This window comes from Cyphellophora europaea (assembly GCF_000365145.1).
Source record: "Cyphellophora europaea CBS 101466 unplaced genomic scaffold supercont1.10, whole genome shotgun sequence".
Taxonomy (NCBI): domain Eukaryota; kingdom Fungi; phylum Ascomycota; class Eurotiomycetes; order Chaetothyriales; family Cyphellophoraceae; genus Cyphellophora; species Cyphellophora europaea.
Window position 1 is genome coordinate 946,796 of NW_008481798.1, and position 14,861 is coordinate 961,656.

General features: G+C 54.2%; 7 protein-coding genes across 7 annotated transcripts; 3 read left to right on the forward strand and 4 right to left on the reverse strand.

The window, feature by feature from the left end:
• Positions 1–4: 4 nt before the first annotated feature.
• HMPREF1541_09454 (uncharacterized protein) lies at positions 5–2,494 on the forward strand (the record flags this gene model as incomplete). Its single annotated transcript, XM_008714128.1, has 2 exons — positions 5–1,988; positions 2,034–2,494. The coding sequence occupies 2 exons, from the start codon at positions 5–7 to the stop codon at positions 2,492–2,494; spliced, it is 2,445 nt and encodes an 814-aa protein (XP_008712350.1).
• Positions 2,495–2,630: 136 nt separating this feature from the next.
• HMPREF1541_09455 (uncharacterized protein) lies at positions 2,631–3,520 on the reverse strand (the record flags this gene model as incomplete). Its single annotated transcript, XM_008714129.1, has 2 exons — positions 2,631–2,793; positions 2,907–3,520. 2 exons carry the CDS (start codon positions 3,518–3,520, stop codon positions 2,631–2,633), a joined length of 777 nt encoding a protein of 258 aa, XP_008712351.1.
• Positions 3,521–5,437: 1,917 nt separating this feature from the next.
• HMPREF1541_09456 (uncharacterized protein) lies at positions 5,438–6,908 on the reverse strand (the record flags this gene model as incomplete). Its single annotated transcript, XM_008714130.1, has 2 exons — positions 5,438–6,384; positions 6,434–6,908. 2 exons carry the CDS (start codon positions 6,906–6,908, stop codon positions 5,438–5,440), a joined length of 1,422 nt encoding a protein of 473 aa, XP_008712352.1.
• Positions 6,909–7,253: 345 nt separating this feature from the next.
• On the forward strand, positions 7,254–9,190 carry HMPREF1541_09457 (uncharacterized protein; the record flags this gene model as incomplete). The annotated part of the gene is made up of 2 exons (XM_008714131.1): positions 7,254–7,317; positions 7,389–9,190. 2 exons carry the CDS (start codon positions 7,254–7,256, stop codon positions 9,188–9,190), a joined length of 1,866 nt encoding a protein of 621 aa, XP_008712353.1.
• Positions 9,191–9,213: 23 nt separating this feature from the next.
• Positions 9,214–10,290, reverse strand: HMPREF1541_09458 (uncharacterized protein; the record flags this gene model as incomplete). The annotated part of the gene is made up of 1 exon (XM_008714132.1): positions 9,214–10,290. The coding sequence occupies one exon, from the start codon at positions 10,288–10,290 to the stop codon at positions 9,214–9,216; it is 1,077 nt and encodes a 358-aa protein (XP_008712354.1).
• Positions 10,291–10,728: 438 nt separating this feature from the next.
• On the reverse strand, positions 10,729–11,801 carry HMPREF1541_09459 (uncharacterized protein; the record flags this gene model as incomplete). The annotated part of the gene is made up of 6 exons (XM_008714133.1): positions 10,729–10,974; positions 11,028–11,391; positions 11,441–11,471; positions 11,519–11,544; positions 11,594–11,748; positions 11,796–11,801. 6 exons carry the CDS (start codon positions 11,799–11,801, stop codon positions 10,729–10,731), a joined length of 828 nt encoding a protein of 275 aa, XP_008712355.1.
• A 1,071-nt stretch (positions 11,802–12,872) lies between these two features.
• HMPREF1541_09460 (uncharacterized protein) lies at positions 12,873–14,647 on the forward strand (the record flags this gene model as incomplete). Its single annotated transcript, XM_008714134.1, has 4 exons — positions 12,873–13,033; positions 13,085–13,488; positions 13,534–13,745; positions 13,799–14,647. 4 exons carry the CDS (start codon positions 12,873–12,875, stop codon positions 14,645–14,647), a joined length of 1,626 nt encoding a protein of 541 aa, XP_008712356.1.
• Between the last annotated feature and the right edge of the window lie 214 nt (positions 14,648–14,861).

Sequence of the window (14,861 nt, forward strand, 5' to 3'; positions counted from 1 at the left end):
GATAATGGATGTTGATCAGGGCCGAGAGGCTTCCCACGATACCCCAAGCCCACCCATCGCACCCCAGTCGAATAGCGACAGAGACTCCCGCGGTGAAGGTGAACTCCCTCTGCCGCCCCCGCCAGCAGATGTCAAGAGTACCCAACTGACGGGAGAGGCCCGAGAGCGGCTTGAGCATGTCCTCGGCTCGGACATAGGCATCAGTACACTTCTCAACCGCCTCAAGCAGAGCATTAGCTCTGCACGCGACCTCTCTAGTTTCTTGAAAGAACGAGCGACGGTAGAAGAGAAACACGCACAGAGCTTAAAGAGGCTGGCAAGAGGTACACATGAGCTCGTTCGAAGACCCGAGAGCCGAGGGGGTACCTTTGCCCAATGCTTTGAAGAGTCCACCAAAATCCACGACCGCATGGCAGACAATGGAGTGCAGTTCTCTCAATCCTTAATTCATATGCACGATGAGCTTTTGGAGACGATCGCGAATACAGAGCGATCCCGTAAGCACTGGAAGCAAACCGGTCTTGAGGCTGAGAAGAGGGTCAGCGATGCAGAGAATGCCATGAACAAGGCCAAGGCTAGGTACAGCTCTCTGGCCGAGCAATACGACCGCGCCAGGACAGGCGAGAAATCTGGTGGCAAGTTTGGCATCAAAGGTCACAAGTCTGCTGCACAGCAAGAAGAGGATCTTCACCGCAAACTGGAGGCCGCAGATGGCGAGTATGCTACCAAGGTCCAGCAAGCGCAGGCGTCACGACAGGATCTCATCAGTACTCATCGCCCTCAGGCCATCCGCGCATTGCAGGCACTGATCAAGGAATGCGACGCTGCGTTGGGCATGCAGTTCTCAAAATATGCAGGCCTCAGCGAAAAGCTTCTACTTGGTAACGGCATCTGTATCAGCCCATTGAAGAGTCATGGAGGTCCAGCTCGTAGCCTACGCGACATCGCACAAGGAGTGGACAACGAGAAAGATTTCAATGATTATGTTCTCAGCTTCACCACTAAAGCCGGACCAACACCGTCTGAGATCAAATATGAGAAGCACCCCTCTTTGTCGTCGAAGCAGCAAATGGCGCACCAACCAGCCACTCATCCGTTCGAGGCCTCTCCATCGCCATACGGAACACCAGACAGATCCAATACAGGCCCTGGTGACTCTCCCTACAATCAAGGCCGCCGGCCAAGCCAGTCTGGGCAAGTGTCTGGTGTCATGCCTACAAGTGGCGATCGATCTGCATCCGGGCCTCAGCAATCTCAATCTTACGGCAATCCACCTTATCTACAGAGTCCCGTTAACAACTCTCCTTTGCCACAGCTTCCACCTATTGGGTCCATGTCCATGTCCGATGGTCAAGAGCAGAGGCAGGAGCCTAGGCCTAGCACTCCAACCCAATCACCATCTAATCAACAGTTCGGTCAGAGACCAGGGGGCCGTCCGTCCATTGACATCTACGGACCTGGAACTCAGGGACCTCCTGCGGGCCCAGGACCGAACGGTCCAAGCTTCCACCCCAACTCTCGTGGGCCCTCAATGGATAATAATGGACCAGCAAGCAGAGGTCCCCGAGGACTGTCAATTGACAACAATGGTCCTGGAAGCAGGGGACCCTCCATGGGACAGCCTGGTGCGCCAGCCTATACCTCACAGACATACCAACAGCCACCAACGGATTCGCGGGGCCCGCCTTCAGGACCTCAAGGTGGAAACAGCTATACCTCGCCGACTGTGACCAGCCCTACCAGTGCTGCAGCAATGCTGCCCAGTGGCCAGAGGCGCAATGACTCGAACCGACCCAACTTGCCACCTCTTCGCCCTGTCTTCGGCGTCTCTCTCGACGAACTCTTTTCCAGAGATGGCAGCGCTGTGCCAGCTATTGTCTATGAGTGTATTCGCGCCATTGATCTCCATGGCTTGGACACAGAAGGCATCTACCGGACTTCGGGCTCCGCACCCAACATTATGGCCATGAAGGCCCAATTTGACCATGGTGAGTGCTCCTCTGTCGGGATTTAATCAGCTATTGACTTTGCAGACTCGTCACAAGTCGACCTACGCAACCCAGCCAGTTTCCATCACGATATTGCGGCTGTGACAACTCTCTTGAAGCACTTCCTACGGGACCTCCCCGACCCCCTCCTTACCGCCGCTGCCTACTCACAACTAATACAAGCGGCCAAGATCGACTCGGAAGATGTGCGTCGCGATTCTCTGCATGCTATCATCAATAATATGCCCGACCCCAACTACGCAACCCTTCGCGTTTTGGCACTGCACCTTAGACGAGTAGCTCAGAGATCCGACAAAAACCGGATGCCAACTGCCAATCTAGCCGTTTGTCTCGGTCCAACCTTCATGGGCCAACAACCTGGTGCATCGACGCCTGGCGGCCAAGCCCAGGGAATGAACGGACCGGACATCAAAGACGCAGGTTGGCAGGCGAGGGTTGTGGAGACGATTCTCAACCACACTTACGAGATCTTTGACGACGACTGAGCGTAATCTCTTTGAGGCCCCTGAGCTGATCTATCAACAAGCCGGCGAAATGCAGCAGGTCTAGCTTCCCACGTGGGGAAATATATACTAGCACAATCATAATGTTTTCCCATATCCGAACCAGCTAGTGCGTGCTCTATATCGCAATACCGCAATCTATCACAATGTTCTGCCCGGTAATGCTCTTGCTCATGACCAGATACTTGACCTGTTCAGCCACGTCCTCTGGTGTAGCCGTGTCCTTCAATGCCGACTTGGCTTTAGTGGCCTCGACCTTGGCCTTGGGAAACCTCTCACCCCTAGAATATTTAGCACAAACGTCAGCGCCAAAACCACAACGCACACCCAGGCCCACGCACCCAACATAGCAAAGGGGGTCTTTGGAGGGGCGCAAGGCAAAGAAGAAACTCACCACTCCGTCATCATCAACCCCGGGGACACACTATTACACCGCACGCTCTTCCCACAAATCATCGCCAGCCCTTTCGTCAAATGGATCTCCGCCGCCTTGGTCACCGAGTACGGCAAACTACTCCCACTGGGCCGCACGCCCGCCAGACTCGCCACCGTCACGAACGCGCCCCCACCCTCGCTCTTCTCCAAGTGCGGCTTGGCCGCGTACAGCAGCCACAGGTGGCCCTTGACATTGACGTCGAAGCAGCGGTCCCAGTCCTCCTCGCGCACCTGATCCTCCAGGTCCATGAAATCCGTGAGGCGCGTCCAGCCGTTGTTGCTGACGACGACGTCGAGGCGGCCCATGGTGGCGACGGTTTCGGACACGAGGCGCTGCAGGTCGGGCCGCGAGGAGGCGTCGGCTTTGATGGCGTGGAAGCGCGGGGTGTTGGCGGCGAGGCGGTATTGCGGCGGGATGGTGGCGGAGGCGTCGTCGATGAGGTCTTGGGCTTTCTCGGCGCGCGAGAAGTAGTTGACGACGACGCGGTAGTGCGGGGCCAGGGAGCGGACGATGGCGGCGCCGAGGCCGGCAGACGCGGCGGTCACTAGGGCGACTTTGGTGGGCGCGGTCATTGTGTTGGGTCAGGGGTCGGAGGGGGACGGAGGTGAGAGATGGGGGAGACGGGGTGGAAGAAAAGGAGATCTTAAGTTGTCGGCGAGTGTGGTAAATGGATAGATGACCAGGCAGTGAATTCAACTATCTGACGCGGCAACATCTCCGGATGGTGGGGAACGCGACCGCGGGGGGGCGGAATCGACGCCGCGGGAGAGCGTTTGAAGGTTTCCGCTACCATACCGTCGAGCAACGAATACTATTGATCACTGCATTGCTTGGTCTGTCTAGTAGACCTCCAGAGGCGTATCCAGCCTGCATGATGCTGCACGACATCTGCCGAATGTGTGCCTGGATGGTGGCCAATGAGAGCAGTCCTGCGGTGTTATTCGCTCTGGTACTTCTTTAAATCCATCTTCCATATCAATTAACATTGTGTAAAACCTTGCAATGAGAGCGGGCCGACGTTGGCAGCTCAGGTATTGCTAGCGACTGCCACAACAGATTCAGGCACACCATGTGCAGTCGAATCGGAAATATTGGCACCTAGCAATGACCTCTCAGTCAAGAGCCTCAGCCACGCTTTTCACAAACTAAGCGCTTGTTATAACCGATAACGGCATTTTTGCAGCGGAAGCACAACTTTTCAAAGCCCTGGTAGGCCCATCTAATACCGATGGCACGATTGACAGATTCAAAACCCTGCTCGGTTTGGGTTTCTGCGATGAAAGGCCGCCAAAGCTCTACACAGAGCGACGTTCCGGAAGAGCGAGGTGCACGGCTCGGTAGCATTCGCTAAAATGGATACACTGAGAGGCGCAAGGTGAGGGAGTACTCGAGCAGCTGGGACCATACCAGTGGGCGAAGTGAATGGCAGTAGCCAGCTGTCCAACATTCGGCATCATGTCTGCCTGGATGAATCCTCGGTGAATGAGAGACTGCGGTGGCAGCTTCAACACGAAGGTATTTCTTGAGCTCATTGTCGCTTGTAGTGTCTACTGCAGTGAAACTCAAATACGATCTCCTGCGTCGTCACGCTCGATTGTGGCGACCAGCGACGTCAAACGCCATAGATCTCAACGATTACTCACCTTTGAAAAGACCGGAAAGGATTTCGTCATCTCAGTAGGCCATGGCTCGGTCAAAGAAGTGCTGGACGAGATGAGCCACGGCGAGACTGGAAGAAACGTCACTCCGACAGGAGAAGTCCCAAGACTTCGCCAGAAGTTGAGTCTCGAACAAGATGCTACTTGTGAGCCTCGACAATTTCTTCGCTGAACATCAATTCAGAGATGTGACGACTAATGTGCAAAGACGCAGCAGTCATCTCCTTCCAGTCGTATCTGCCAACCCACCTTCGAGAGTCGTATAGAGAAGTTCTGGAATTCAGACTGAGTGGAGATGATGTGGCAGATCTATACACACTTTGGTCGGCACTAAATGCAGCTTTCACAAACACGAAAGTGAGGAGCAAGGAGATCGTGTGGGAGGTGGGACGCCACACAAGATCGGTCTTATAGGTAGACCGCAAGCGACTCGCCATGCTGCGGGCTCGAATGGCTGGCCTGAAGCGAGATTTGCGATCCGACGAGGTCTCAAACAGCGCTGTGGAAGAAATCAAGCACACAGCAATATTGACTCGAGGCACGGAGCGAACCATCAGAGCTGAGTGCAGGAAGATGGAGTTGTTGAGGCACTTACTTGACAGGCAGCGTAAGTTGTCGTATGGCTGGAAGGGTTCAGCAAGTGATTGAAACGCCAACTGGCTAGTGGGTGGGCTGCACAAAGGATGCGCGTCGACTCCAGCCACTCGGTTCGCCTTTGGTGCGGGTGACATCGAAGACCTCGATCTTAGAGGTTGATGGGGTTGTTCGGCTGCCAGGAAGATGCGGCGGAGCCGAACGAGAGTCAGGCCTGATAAGAGCCTATGAAGGCTCCTATGTCGGCCCTGACAAGAAACGACGGGCCATCCACCCACTCCCATGCTCCAAATATTCTTCTCTCGTGACGCCATACTCGCGAACAACGTCTTTGTGGCTACTAGCAAGCCTGGTTCCTCCCAACCAGGAGCTTGTGACTGGATTTGAAGATTTTCGTACGCGTACAGCCCAATCCATTTTGACGCGCATCCGAAGCTCGGCGTCGACTCTTTCAACGAAGCCGGGAATATTGGCATTGCCGCCAATGACGAGGACATTTGACAGCATGGTAGCCTGGACTAGAGGGGGCAGGACCGCTATCGATTGCATGACCAAGTCTCCGAGACCTGGTTGCTTTGAGCCAATGTCGGAAGGATGGAAAATGACTTCCGGAATGGTGAAGCGCTCGTTGCCGAGTACCATCGACACCTCTGCGTTGGGAGCTACAGCATTGAGCTTCCGCTTTCTTGCTGCGGCGGCTGAGGGGTCGTGTGGCCTGGAGAAGCCTCGGAGAAGATGAATGCCATCCGGCAGGACGTAGTCGACGCGGATCTCGTTGCTGGCCGCTCCTTCAATCTCCATGTGGTCGTCGTCCGTCAATACTTTCTTCTGTCGCCCTTTATTGCCTTTCCACGTCTTCTCCATATCGCTGGTCATATCGTTGCTGACGAAACAGATATCTTCCTTGATGTCGTTTACGATCTTGGTATCCTGGTGCAGATCGAAATGGCGGATAGAAATGGCTTCCTTCATTAGGTTTGTGAGATGCTTGCCTCCAAAATCCAAACGTCGAATGGCTCTCTGTAGCGGTCTCCCTTCGAAGACTGGCGTGACCACAGTGTGTGAATATCCACTGTCTATCACGAGCAGACACTCCATGGGCAACTGTGCCAGGCTGCTTGCGCTACGAGCTGCTTGTCCCTCGAACAGTGGATGGAGGTCGCTGTACGCGTTCATAGATTGTGCTGCCAATTTATTAGCCATGTGTGGGATATCTGACCAAGTAGTGCTCACCATTCTTCCTCATGTATCCTCCGAATCCCCACTCTTCCATGATAACCTCATCAGCGTTCTTCTGCAGCGCCGGTAGCACATTCGGATTCTCGCCGAAAATGAGTGTGGTCTCAGAGGGCTCGACGACCAGAACATCTCTTGAAGCAGTCTTCTTGTCGAAGAAGGAATGATCCCAGATCTCTTTCTGGACTTCCCAGCTCACAAGTTGGCCATGTTCAACCGGTCTGCGATAGATTGCTTCGCTCCATTGACTGATATCTGAATCGATTTGAGTGCCGATATGCGTCTTGCGGTCACGAGTCCGAACAAGTGCATTTGGTGTTATGTGACATCTTGCAACGCTGTCAGCGTCGGGCTCGGGGTCTTCAGGCGCGAAGCCGGCTTTCAAAGAGTGCCCACCGTTGTCGAGAACGAAGGTGCGAGCAGGTAACCCGGGTGCGGCAGGTGGTGCTGCTGCCTTGGTGGCACGAGGCATCATCGGCTGTAGGTTTACACTATCGCTCGTAGGTATTAGAGCAGGACCGCAGGTTACCAGACATCGTTGTTGGCGACCAGATGCAGGTCGCGGTCACAGACGCGACGTTGGTGTTTGAGGGCAAAATCCGAATCTCGGTGTATGACGATACCGCTAACCTTTTGCGGTGTAGATCTTGCAGCCGAAGGAGGTGCCTAAAACAAGCAGTTCCAGGCCAACTGGGCCAAGTCACTTCCCTCGGACAGTTTTCCCGTCAAGATTATTCATCCGCGGGCTCCAAGAAACCTTCGACTACATGGGAGACATTGGACGGACTGTCCTGTCCATCAGAAGCTCCCTTGAACCATGGAAGGCAGCATCGGCAAATCGCGCTCCATCCTCAAGCCATGCATCAACTGCCGGCAGCGCAGTAAGTTCGCCTGTCACTGAAATCGACGCACTCTGGCACCAACCCCGGCAGTAGCTTATACGAACGTACAGAAGTCAAATGTGACCGAGGTCAGCCTTGCACCGAATGCGTGAGATTCAACAAAGAATGCCTCTACGAGTCAACAAGCACGCAGACTTCTTCAGACCCCTCAAGAGAGTCTCAGGAACTGCTTGCCCGCATCAATCGGCTCGAAGCCCTTCTTGAACAACAGAAGACAGCCTCCAGCTCATCAGCCTCCACGAGCCCTGACAATGTGCATGTAATAGGCATTTCACGAGCCATCGAGCTTGCACTCAAGCTCCCGCTGGTCTCAGTAGGCTTCCTGACTGTAAAAGACGGGCTCACGAACTATGTCGATAGTGGCTTCTGGGCTAAACTCTTCGAAGAATCCAGCGAGCTGCGTCTGCTATTGGAAACCGAAGCCAACATGCAAACTAACGACGTTTTGCTGGGGGTAGGTGACATCCCTATATCCCCGGCTGACGTCTCGTCCTATGAGCTCATGCCGACACAAGAGCAGCGAACCCTACTTCTAGACTACTTCTTCGACAAAATTGAACCATTCGTCGGCATCCTACATGAGCCAACGTTCAGGTCGAATTGCCGGTTGTTTTGGCTTGGCACAATGCCACAAACCTCGGAATTCGGTGCGCTGCTGTCTACCGTATACGCGCTGACTGTCCAGATACTGCCATCAGATGCTGTAACGGCCATCTTCTCAGTGCCGAAAAAGGAGACCGTGGAGCGCTTCTGTACAGCAGCCCGTTTTGGACTCGCTGTGGCCCACGTCATGACAACTCGAAGTCTGCTTGTTTTTCAAGCATTTCTATACTGGACCACGTTTCTCTACGAACGTGGTGATGTCGAGACTGCCAATGGCACCATCGGCATAGCAAACCAGATTGCGAGAAGACTTGGTCTCCACAAAGACCCGTGTAAACTTGATATCTCTCCGTTCATATCCGAGCTCCGAGCTCGCGCGTGGAATCACCTTCTCTATCTCAACACTCGCGCGCATGATTTCGAGGGTCTGGATGTATCACCCCTCCTCGAGGTGTCTGGTACCTTCTATCCGGTGGCGGTCCACGACGACGAGTGGCAGGACTGGTTGCATGCACCGCTCCAAATGTATCCTGCTATTAGCAATCGCCGAACCAAATTTCCCGTTTTAAGGCGACAATTCGCAACCTTGACATGCTTTCTACTACAATCAACAACACAACTCGACGTGCTGCGATCAGATGAGATTCTGGCAGCCATGGAAGAGCAGCTGCAGAGTGACTATTTCGATCGTTTCGACCATAGTCAAGTCATTCAGCGGTTTGAGGCGCTGTATGTTCGCCTGATGGTACAGCGAACAGCGCTCAGTGTCGACGTCACCCATCTCAAGACCGGACGCAAATCAGGAGTCGCCTTCAAGAACGTTTTGTATCAGCGCGCTGTCGCCCTACTGGCCCTTATATCCCGCGCGGAAGCAGCGGCGGATTCCTTTGGCTGGGGTTGGATTTTCCGTACAAATCCCGAGTTTTTGGCTGTGTCTATTGTGCTATGCCATATCATCAATAGAATGGAGCATTTCTCCCGTGAGCAGATCGATGAAGGGTGGCTGCACATCGAGAAGTTCTGCCAGCGACACGATAGTGACGAATTCTCTATCCGGCAGACCTCAGCCTGGCGTATCATACAGCATTATCGGCAGCAAGCTCGCCAAAGGATACAGTCTGATGACATGGCAGCCGCCTCGAACAGCTTGAGCATGGCTTGGGATCTTACTGACACTACTAATGACCCGTGGATGTCGAACGCCTTTGGTATGGACGGGTCCGGTGCCACAGAACAGCAGTGGCATTGAGAGCCTGGGAAGACGCCAGATATCTAACCCATCCGCTCAACGATCCTCCACTTTCCATAATGAGCCACAAGGATGATCCTCTGCAGCGGATCGTGGTTAGCGCTTTCGCTTACATGTGGATAGCTAAGCGCGAAGTCGTGGAAACTGGTCAGCTGCTCGCCCACCTTGGCGCCTATTGAATGGCCTGCAGAAGCACTCCAAGCCTGAGGTGATCGAGCCACCCACAGTCCAGGTCTCGCATCGAATGGCAGAGACTCTACAAAGAGCTTATGCACGCAATAGCCAAGCCGCACGTGCTGGAAGGCACATCCAATGACGAATCCGACGATAATAGTCCGGCGCACGCTTTCGGCCAATATCCATGACCGCCACGGACTGTGGTGTTGGGGCATTTTCTCTCTTGCCGATATCAACAACGCTTCGATCCAATTCTTCAGCAGTGGAAGCAGGCCCTCGCCCCAAGCACGATTAGTGCTGTCCGGGCCATTCAGCGCGATGACAAGGTAGAGCATAAGCGACTGGACTGCCGCCAGTAAGCCCTCCAGATCCTCTTTGGCCACTTCCGTCTGCACCAGGTCTTTGAAAGAATGCTCCAGCTGTTCGTCGCCTCGGCACGCGGCCAGAATCACGTCAACGTGGTCTCGCACATTCTTCATCCGCAGCTTGGGATGGATGAAGGCATTGATTTGACCGGCAGCTGCCAGGCTGGGAATTCGTTGCAGCTCGTTCATTAAGTAGTTTTCAGTCTCTGGATCAACCTGAATTTCCATGGCGGGATGGGCTGGGCTAAGATGCATGAGGCCGTGATCCATGCGCACGAGCTTGATGCGATCGGCGAATTCCGGCCTGCTCACCAGATCTAGCCAGCAGAGCGTGGAGCAGCATGGTCCGTTAGCAGAAGTGGTTATTGCCAGATCTGGAAGCGCTTGAGCGGCAGCGGTCGTGTTATCTTTGACCAGTGGCTGCAACTCAAATACGCAGGAGATGTTCTTAGAGGCACAGCGCACACATTTCGGCAGTTGTACGATACATCGCCGCTTTGATTTCGTACACGAGACACATGCCTTCCTCAGTACCAAGACACCCGCGGCTTTCGGCATGATCGTGCCTCGAATGTAAGGTCAAGTGGCTTCGGAATACGAGGCTCGCAAGTGAAGATGGCGGGCGCGAAGCTGTCTCTCTTAAAGCGTTTGACGCCCGCCTGTCCAGGCGGAGTCACACTGCCAGTATCCGCATTATTGGCAGATATGAGAAGGAGGATGGATCCCAAAAACGATGGCCACGATCACGAGGGAAGTCAACCTGCTTCAGACTAAGCCTTTTACGGTTTAGTTCCCACCATTGTGGCGGAGGTCCCCTTGCCCAGACAGTGAGCTCCCTGATATATCATGTCGCGGTGGCTTCTTCCAGAAACAAGTGTGCGCTGGGTTTCCTAGCAAGCATAAGATCGCGCAGAGGACAGTTCTACGAGATGACTTGAACCGCGACACGCTCACACCTGTTCAAACCCGAAAGCTGGTCGATCGATGCGCTTGGTTCTACCCAGTTTTACTCATTGGCTTCCGGGCTGTATAAAACCAGCAATACGTATAGAGATGCAGAGACCGATCGCTGAACTCCTTCCGAACCTGAGCAAGCAGCACGCGGGTTTCGTCTTGGGTCCAGCCGAGGGCGCGGGTGAAATACACGTAGGTAACTGCGTCCAGCGCATCCATCATTTGTGCTTGGAGAAATACGCCAATCGACTTCAGTTTCCGATCAGCAGGCCATGAGCCAATAGGAGTCTGTGTTACAGGATCAGTACCACATCAAGGACCCATCTTCAACGGGCTGTTACCTTGAAGCGTCGAGCTTGAATGTCCTCGAACCCAGCTTCCTCGAGATGCTTGTGGAACGAGCCTGCGTAGCTGAGACGCCGTCCGAACTTCGTGCTTCCTTCGTCGATCAGACCTTGCCATTGGACGATAGCAGAGTCGTCGGGCAATCCCCCGGGCTTTTGCGAGGAGAACCAGACTTCAAACTCTTGGATTTCGAGCCAGCCGCCGGGTTGGAGATGCTGCATGGCTTGTTGGTACAATCGAGTCCAGTCGGCGATACTGCCGCACATGCTGCGCTGGTGGATATAATCGAACTTTTGGTGTGGCGGATAAGCCCATTCGTCCTCGAGATTGTCGACTATGAACCGGCAGTTTGGCGGAACCCTGGTTTCGGTTAGACGTCATTCTGATACTAATATGGCCAGGTAACTACCAATTAGGTTGCATAGGGTCATGGTCAATTCCTGGCACAATCAGCAACAGCAGAGGCTGTTAAAAAGAATAGGCTCACCTATAACTTCTGCGTCCGGGAACTGACTGGAATCACGTTAATATAACCCTAGGAGTCGCTTGTCTGCACCCTCACTCTGCGAAATGCAAAGCCCAAATCCCCGTGCCAGCTCCCATGTCCAGTACTCGTTTCGGATCTTCGATCGGGGCTGTATAAAGTTGGCCGTCCTGTACCAGCAAAAAGATGTGATGCAGCATATCCAGCCGGTCCTGCTCTTCTTCATCATTAGGCTGATGTGCGTTAGTATCGTCCACGTCCGAGCCATGGTCATTCATACAAACATGTAAGATTGTTGTCCTGAGAGTAATTGATATCTGCGTCCGTTCTGGCGCAAAGTTAGTTTGGCACAGCATGCAGGCATTATCACCACATGGTGTAACGTGCCTCGTATCTATACACATCGTTAGTATGGCAGAAGTACCTGGAGCTGAGCAAACTTTCACATGGTCGAACACATGGGATGCCAAGGATGTGGTCATTGAGGAGGTTTCACTGGCAATGCTGTCAGTGCATTGGTAACATTACAACAAGTCAACAGTCTCGACAGACCTCGCTCCATATGCAGAGTCATCATCGTTGATGTTGTCTGCGGCGACCTGGCTTCTTTGTGAGTGTTCCAGCCAGAATGGATATAAATTCGAGGTGGCTGCACCTCAACCTCGTCGCTTTCGTTTTGCCGAACTGGTTCCTCCATAAATGGCAATTTCTCGTTACAGGGTCGACGACACGTTGACTTGCTCCGCGACGTTGACTGCAACGCGTGTTGTATCTGCGCGGTAGGTACAAATATATCCGTGCAGTATACTCATGGGATCAGAGAGAACATCGAAGCACATGTGCCGAGTTTCTGGAAATGTGGTTTTCCAGGATTTCGCCATCATGGGCCCTTCGGTTACGCGAACGGGTGCTAGTTACCAAGACGGGTAACGCTGGCGACCCGCCGGACGACTTCGCATTGGACGATCGAGAAATCGCCTACATGCTTTTCAGGGTCGGAAGTGGGAAATTCGCATCCGCTGGGATGAACGCCATCATTGATTAGGACGCTTCCAGGTGGAGAGCCGTTGACGCTTAGCTGCTGCTAAAGTGACGCTCTTGGGAGGGGTTTTGGGCCCTTTAAGGCATGATACAGCCGGTAACGTGGAGGTTCGGGGCGGCCGGCGCAGATCAAGTACCGCCCGAGGCGTCAGGAAGGAATCGTTCTTCCTCCGCCTGATGCGTTGTTCTTGGGCATCATCAAACCTTAAGGATACCGACCGTTCTTGTTCGACCAAGAGTTTCTGGATCATCAGGTTGGCTGGGGTTTTTGTGCTTCGACTTCCGACACTCAGGTGTCTGGAACTCTCCACTGATCATGTCGTGGGTCGAAAACGTCACCACCTTGTCGGTGGGATCCCTGTGGACAGCGGGAGCTTCGCTGCTGCTGGCCTATCTGCTTGCTCTGTCATCCTGGCGGCTGTATTTCTGTCCCCAACGGGAGATCCCTGGTCCGACTTTCGCAAAGCTTACATACTGGTAGGGGCGGCTTTCAACATAGCAGTGCCAGTGTCTCATACAACAATACAGGTACGAATTCTACTACGATGTGGTCTTGGGATGTCAATACATCTGGAAGATCCGGGAATTGCATGAACAGTACGGCCCCATCGTGCGCATCAACCCCGAAGAAGTCCACATCCAGGATGCCGATTTCTACGACCAAGTCTACACGGGCTCGACGCGCAAACGGAACAAGTGGTCTTTCTTCACGAAACAGAGCGGAGTGCCTCAAGCTACGTTCGCGACAGACGACCATGACCTCCATCGACTTCGCAGGTCGGCGCTGAACCCTTACTTCTCCACGGCAAAGGTGCGGAGCTTGCAACCACGTATAGAAGCCAGCATCAGGAATCTGCTAGTCCGCTTCAAAGAGTTTGAGGCTTCCAAAAAGCCGATGACGTTGTCGTTGGCCTATGCTGCACTCACCAATGGTCTGACGAATCTCTCACGGTCAGAATTGTGCTGATGGGGCCCAGACATAGTCATGGAGTATGCGTTCGCACGCAGTGAGGAGCGCTTGCTCGCCCCAGACTTCGATCCAAGCTTCAAAGAGGCGGGCGAGGCGGGCGCAAAGCTGGGTCACTTGGTCAAACAATTGCCATGGATGTTGAGCATTATGAAGGTGCTTCCCCCTGCGGCGCAAATTGCTCTGAACCCGGTGATGGCTAGCTATATCAACCTGCAACAGGTACGTGTCTTTCCATCTCGACCATACCAATTATGGCTCACACCAGATCACAGAATGTTATACGACAAGTGGCTGAGATTCACCGTCGCCGTGGAGAAACGAATTCCGAGTATAGCTCACAAACGACCGTCTTCCACGAGATCCTGCAAGGCAACCTACCCGAGCACGAAAAGTCTCCTGACCGTCTGTGGCAAGATGGACAGGTGACAGTCATCGCAGGTACACTCACGACCGCAGCGGCACTCTCAGACATCACATACTATCTCCTCAAGCAGCCGGCAGAGCTGCGGCGATTGAAAGACGAGTTGGCCAAGGTCATCACCGACCCCGACAAGCTCCCCGACTCCGCAAAATTGCAGCAGCTACCCTACCTGACGGCCGTCATCAAAGAAGGCCTCCGCCTGAGCAGCGGCATCAGCACACGCCTACAGCGCATCGCCACAGACGAGACACTGGTCTACACGGCCAAACCTCCCGCCACTACTACTATCACTACTAACAGCAACCCCAAATCCGCGAAGCAATACGTCCTCCCCCCCGGCATCCCCCTCTCCATGACCGGCCTCCTCATCCACCACTCCCCGACCTACTTCCCCCCGGACCCCATGGCCTTCCGGCCCCAACGCTTCCTCGACGACCCCACCCTCGACCGGTACCTGGTCCCCTTCTCCCGCGGCTCCCGCGCCTGCATCGGCATCAACCTGGCGCACACCGAGCTGTACCTCACCGTCGGCGCCGTGTTCAGCAAGTACGGCAGCAAGGAAGTTCGCCTCCCGACCGATCTGGGCTGGCTGGAGCTCCATGACACGAGCTACAGGGATATTGAGATCGTGGGTGATGGTGTGACGCCGCTGTATCGGGCGGGGAGTAAGGGTGTGCGGGTTACGGTCTTTACGGGCTGATTGAGGAGGAGGAGCATTAGTGGTGTGCCGGTGGCGGGGTAGCCATGGAACGAGTGAATGCTCTCAGCGGGGGGGGAGATCTGGACTACTCTTGAGCATTGCGCCCGAATATATATGCCTGAATACCGTGTGGCTGGAGGTACGCACTTGGAGTATGTTCGACAAGAAGAAGCTCGAGGTACAGCACCGTGCTTAGTTATACCTATTCATGTCC